The 6242-nt window shown below is 40.7% G+C and overlaps 1 protein-coding gene across 1 annotated transcript; it reads left to right on the top strand.

The window, feature by feature from the left end:
- Positions 1–1766: 1766 nt before the first annotated feature.
- On the top strand, positions 1767–4812 carry LOC145867065 (NLR family CARD domain-containing protein 3-like). The gene is made up of 4 exons (XM_082971109.1): positions 1767–1850; positions 1978–2206; positions 2593–4357; positions 4623–4812. Exons 2-4 carry the CDS (start codon positions 2023–2025, stop codon positions 4810–4812), a joined length of 2139 nt encoding a protein of 712 aa, XP_082827235.1. The 5' UTR covers positions 1767–1850; positions 1978–2022.
- The last annotated feature ends 1430 nt before the right edge of the window (positions 4813–6242 follow it).

Genomic DNA, 6242 nt, shown 5'->3' with positions numbered 1-6242 from the left:
TTCTCAAAGAGATAATGAATACATGAGAACAATTGACAGTCAAGAACCAGTTGTCACTATGTTAACCACAACCAACATGCTGGATCTCTGTTTAGTTGTCACTGTGTTAACCACAACCAACATGCTGGATCTCTGTTTAGTTGTCACTGTGTTAACCACAACCAACATGCTGGATCTCTGTTTAGTTGTCACTGTGTTAACCACAACCAACATGCTGGATCTCTGTTTAGTTGTCACTGTGTTAACCACAACCAACATGCTGGATCTCTGTTTAGTTGTCACTGTGTTAACCACAACCAACATGCTGGATCTCTGTTTAGTTGTCACTGTGTAAACTACAACCAACATGCTGGATCTCTGTTTAGTTGTCACTGTGTAAACCACAACCAACATGCTGGATCTCTGTTTAGTTGTCACTGTGTTAACCACAACCAACATGCTGGATCTCTGTTTAGTTGTCACTGTGTTAACCACAACCAAAATGCTGGATCTCTGTTTACAGGGGTCAGTGCTCTAAAATGAGTCTCTCTGGGGAGAGAGAGGAGGGGGGGCCTGCCTCTAAAATGAGTCTCTCTGGGGAGAGAGAGGAGGGGGGCCCTGCCTCTAAAATGAGTCTCTCTGGGGAGAGAGAGGAGGGGGGCCCTGCCTCTAAAATGAGTCTCTCTGGGGAGAGAGAGGAGGGGGGCCCTGCCTCTAAAATGAGTCTCTCTGGGGAGAGAGAGGAGGGGGGCCCTGCCTCCAAAATGCGTCTCTCTGGGGGACATGACACCAAAGCTAAGAGGTAAGATGACAATTTTATGAAGATTTGATCTAGTTTATTTCCTAAATAAATAGCTATCTTAAGGTGAATGCACTTACTGTAAATCTCTCTGGATAAGAGCATCTGCTAAATCAGGGGTTCTCAATCCGGGGTCTGTGGAGGTACTGCAGGGGTTCTGCAGGAAGCTCGGGGAGTGGTGGTGTATCCAGGGAGAAAACTAAACTAATATTCTGAAATGTCATTTGTGGTCTTATGCTCCCATCTATTGGAATTATGTAACAACTGCAGTAGTACTCAAAAATGTGTTATTCCTTACTAAAGTAGTAATTACTGAGAATTACTAGTTAATTTTATCACTTACAATCATAAAATAAGAACTTGTACCATAACAAACAATTAAACTGACATAAACCAAAATCACTATATATGTAGTTATTTAGTTAATGACCAAATTGAGCCGGTCGGTCACATTTGAGAGTGAGGGAGATATATAGCATTTTGCATAAAAAAAAATATTTTTGTCTCTCTGAAATGAAACCATCAAGTGATAGATTTGAAACAAATCCTTGTCTGTGAGAGATGTAATAATTTATACATAATTTCTTTAAACAATAAAAGCTCATTTCTGTAAAGTGATATGTTGCGTTTTGGAACTCTTCTTATGTTCCCCATCTGAGATCAGAGTAGATGAGAGATGTAATGTTTGTCTCTGTTGTGTTGAAGACCAATCAAGCAGGAGAGACCAGCCTCCCCTGTTCCCAGCTGTGTGTCCATGAAGAGTGACAAGTCTATGAATCATCCTATACACTTTAGAGAGGGAGACTTTTCTACTGAACAAAGGTAAGAAGAACTCATGGGTCATGGTCAGTGTGTTAAACAACACTGTCTCTAGTCATTTCTCCTACTTTAGTCCATTTTCATAGTCCTAAAACAGTGTGTGTGTGTGTGTGTGTGTGTGTGTGTGTGTGTGTGTGTGTGTACTGTAATCTCATGTTTTGTCCACAGAAACCAACAGGAGAGATCAGAGTCAGAGATTCTCAGTGGTCAGTCTTCCCAGAGTCATCAAACAGACCTGGACTCTATATTCAGTGTATGTGATCCTGTTATGTACATTTGTTTTTGTTTTCCTCAAGTAATGTTTCTTTCAATTATTAATTCATGTGTTAATGAGAAAGCATTTCTTCTCTTGCTTAACTTATTTACTTGATTTATTTCAGTTGCTTGAAGAGAAAATTATAACATTTGTGAAGAACGAGCTGAAGATGTTCAAGAGGATTCTTGGTCCTGAACTCCCAGAAGGCTTTGAGAGTCAGAAGCAGGAGGAGGAAGTGGTGGATGCTGAAGATGAGAAGCAGGAGAGCAGTGCCAGAGAGGGGGCTCTGAAGATCACACTGCACGTCCTGAGGAAAATGAACCGGAAGGAGCTTGCTGACACACTGGAGAAATGTAAGATATGTCTGCCTCATGTTGAATGCTGTTTTATAACATTTAAAAGCTGTGGCTAAAGTACAGCTAAAGTAGCTGTGTAACTCAATGATATTGTAGCAACCTTAACACAACACCTTGTGACCTCATCAAGTAGCAGAAGGGATGTGTTGTGTTGATTAATTTAGAGAGAGAGACAGAGAGAGACAACATTAATAATACCATCAATAACACCAATAATAATATAATCAGTCACACCAGTCTGTAATGCATTAAGAAAACATTGATACATTTATACAGTCACTTAAGAGAATAAATTATTATTTTAAAACTTTAACAGTCCTTCAATACTGTAGACATTAAAACAGACGTAATATTAATATCCTCTGTGTTATTTCTTCATTCAGATGAGCTTGCTGTGATTTGCCAACGTGAACTCAAATCTAATCTAAAGAAGAAGTTTCAATGTGTATTTGAGGGGATCGCTAAACAAGGAAACCCAACACTTCTCAATAAGATCTACACAGAGCTCTACATCACAGAGGGAGGAACAGGAGAGGTCAATAATGAACATGAGCTGAGACAGATTGAGACAACAACCAGGAAACAAGCAAGACCAGAGACTGCAATCAAATGTAACGACATCTTCAAACCCTTAACTGGACAAGACAAACGTATCAGAACTGTGCTGACAAAGGGAGTCGCTGGCATTGGAAAAACAGTCTCTGTGCAGAAGTTCATTCTGGACTGGGCTGAAGGAAAAGCAAATCAGGATGTTCAATTTGTGTTTTCATTCCCTTTCCGGGAGCTGAATTTGATGAAAGGGGACAAACACACTTTCATTGAACTTCTTAATCACTTCTCAATGGAAACCAAACAATCAAGAATCTCCAACTATGACAAGTACAAAGTTGTGTTCATCTTTGATGGTCTGGATGAGTGTCGACTGCCCCTAGACTTCCAGAAGAACAAGATCTGTTGTGACGTCACAGAGTCAACCTCAGTGGATGTTCTGATGACAAATCTCATCAAGGGAAATCTGCTTCCCTCTGCTCTCCTCTGGATAACTACCCGACCTGCAGCAGCCAATAAGATCCCTTCAGGGTGTGTTGACCAGGTGACAGAGGTACGAGGGTTCAATGACCCACAGAAGGAGGAGTACTTCAGGAAGAGATTCAGTGATGAGGACCTGGCCAACAGAATCATCTCACACATAAAGTCATCAAGGAGCCTCCACATCATGTGCCACATTCCAGTCTTCTGTTGGATTTCTGCAACAGTACTTGAACACATGCTGAAACATAAGAGAGAAGAGATGCCCAAGACTCTGACTGAGATGTACACACACCTTGTGGTGTTTCATACCAAACAGAAGAATGAAAAGTATCTTGGGAAAGAAGAGACTGGTCCACACTGGAATAAAGAGAGCATTCTGTCACTGGGAAAACTGGCTTTTCAACAGCTTGTGAAGGGCAATCTGATTTTCTATGAAGAAGACCTGAAAGAGGCTGGCATTGATGTCAATGAAGCCTCAGTGTACTCAGGATTGTGCACACAGCTCTTTAAAGAGGAATGTGTGCTGTACCAGGACAAGGTGTACTGCTTTGTTCATCTGAGCATTCAGGAGTTTCTGGCTGCTGTATATGTGTTCCTCTCATTCATCAACAACAATGAGAATCTAATGGACAAACTGCAAACAAAAGACAAGCCTGAAGTTACTGTCTACAAGAGTGCTGTGGATAAATCCTTACAAAGTGAGACAGGAAACCTGGACCTGTTCCTCCGCTTCCTTCTGGGCCTCTCACTGGAGTCCAATCAGAAGCACTTACGAGGTCTTCTGACAAAGACAAGAAGCAGCTCACAGAGCCATGAAGACACAGTCAAGTACATCAAGGAGAAGATCAGGGAGAATCCCTCTCCAGAGAGGAGCATCAATCTGTTCCACTGTCTGAATGAACTGAATGACCATTCTCTAGTGGAGGAGGTCCAAAGCTACCTGAGATCAGGAAGTCTCTCAAAACCCAACCTGTCACCTGCACAGTGGTCAGCTCTGGTCTTTGTATTGCTGACTTCAGAAAAGGAGCTGGATGTGTTTGACCTGAAGAAATTCTCCAGATCAGAGAAAGGTCTTCTGAGGCTGCTACCAGTGGTCAAAGCCTCCAGAGCTGCTCTGTGAGTACATAAAATGACATACAAGAACTAATCATCAGGAAGCAATATTCAGTTTAGAGAAAAATATGTAGTGTAATATGTATATAATATTATATTGAATAACATATTGAATAAATGCATTGATTTTCACATTAGTATAACATTATGACCATACAAATCTATATGTTGTTTGAGAGAATAAACCAAATGCATCGTCCATTGTCCTTCTACTCTACTGGTGTTAAATTAACAGTATGTTTGTGAAGTCATGATGATCTCTTTGCAGGCTGTCAGGCTGTGGAGTCACAGAGAAAGGCTGTGCTTCTCTGGTCTCAGCTCTGAAGTCAAACCCCTCACACCTGAGAGAGCTGGACCTGAGTAACAATGACCTGAAGGATTCAGGAGTGAAGCTGCTCTCTGCTGGACTGGGGAATCCCCACTGTAAACTGGAGACTCTGAGGTCAGTATTCCTGTAGGTAGTCAAAAAGTGATAACTGTTCACCAGATCCACATGTGTTTACCAGAAACACATAGTCCACACCATATGTGTTTGGACAGTGAAGCTTATAGTTTTAAATGTGGTGCTATGCTCCAGCATTTTGGATTTGAGATAGAATGTTTCATATCAGGTGACAGTACAGAATGTCACCTTTTATTTGAGGGTATTTTCATACATAGCTGTGTTACTGTTAAGAAAGGAAAGCACTTTATGTATTTAGTTCTCCCATTTGATAAAGTTGTACATATTCGGACAAATTCACTTATATTGTATTAAAGTTGTCATAAGTTTAGTATTTAGTCCCATATTCCATGCCTGCAGTGATTACATCAAGCTTGTGATTCTACAAACTTGTTGAATTCATTTGCAGTTTGTCTTGGTTGTGTTTTGGATGATGTTTTTCCTAATAGAAACTGAATGGTGAATAATGTCCTGTCATTTTGGAGTCACTTCACTTGTATTGTCAGTAAGAATAGAAGATGTTTCTGAACACTTCTACATTCATGTGGATGCTACCATGATTATGAATAATCATGAATGAATCATTAATGATGATGAATGAGAAATTTACAGAGGCACAAAGATCAGACCCCCTCTGTTATTGGTATTATTCTGTATACTTCTGGCCCTTCTTTGGACACTGTGTTAACTAACTAACCAGACGAGCTTCAATGCCATACAGCTCTCCTTCCGTGGCCTCCAACTGCTCTTAAATACAAGTAAAACTAAATGCATGCTCTTCAACCGATCGCTGCCTGCACCTGCCCGCCCGTCCAGCATCACTACTCTGGACGGTTCTGACTTAGAATATGTGGACACCTACAAATACCTAGGTGTCTGGTTAGACTGTAAACTCTCCTTCCAGACTCACTATAAGCATCTCCAATCCAAAGTTAAATCTAGAATTGGCTTCCTATTTCGCAACAAAGCATCCTTCACTCATGCTGCCAAACATACCCTCGTAAAACTGACCATCCTACCAATCCTCGACTTCGGCGATGTCATTTACAAAATAGCCTCCAATACCCTACTCAATAAATTGGATGCAGTCTATCACAGTGCAATCCGTTTTGTCACCAAAGCCCCATATACAGTGGGGGAAAAAAGTATTTGATCCCCTGCTGATTTTGTACGTTTGCCCACTGACAAAGAAAGGATCAGTCTATAATTTTAATGGTTTATTTGAACAGTGAGAGACAGAATAACAACAAAAACATCCAGAAAAACGCATGTCAGAAATGTTATAAATTGATTTGCATTTTAATGAGGGAAATAAGTATTTGATCCCTCTGCAAAACATGACTTAGTACTTGGTGGCAAAACCCTGATCATTTCTTTGTAAGTGGGCAAACGTACAAAATCAGCAGAGGATCAAATACTTTTTTCCCCCCACTGTACTACCCACCA

The sequence above is a fragment of the Salmo salar genome, unplaced genomic scaffold (assembly GCF_965601325.2).
Source record: "Salmo salar unplaced genomic scaffold, fSalSal1 ptg000177l, whole genome shotgun sequence".
Lineage (NCBI taxonomy): Eukaryota > Metazoa > Chordata > Actinopteri > Salmoniformes > Salmonidae > Salmo > Salmo salar.
This window is presented reverse-complemented; position numbering and strand designations above follow the sequence as displayed.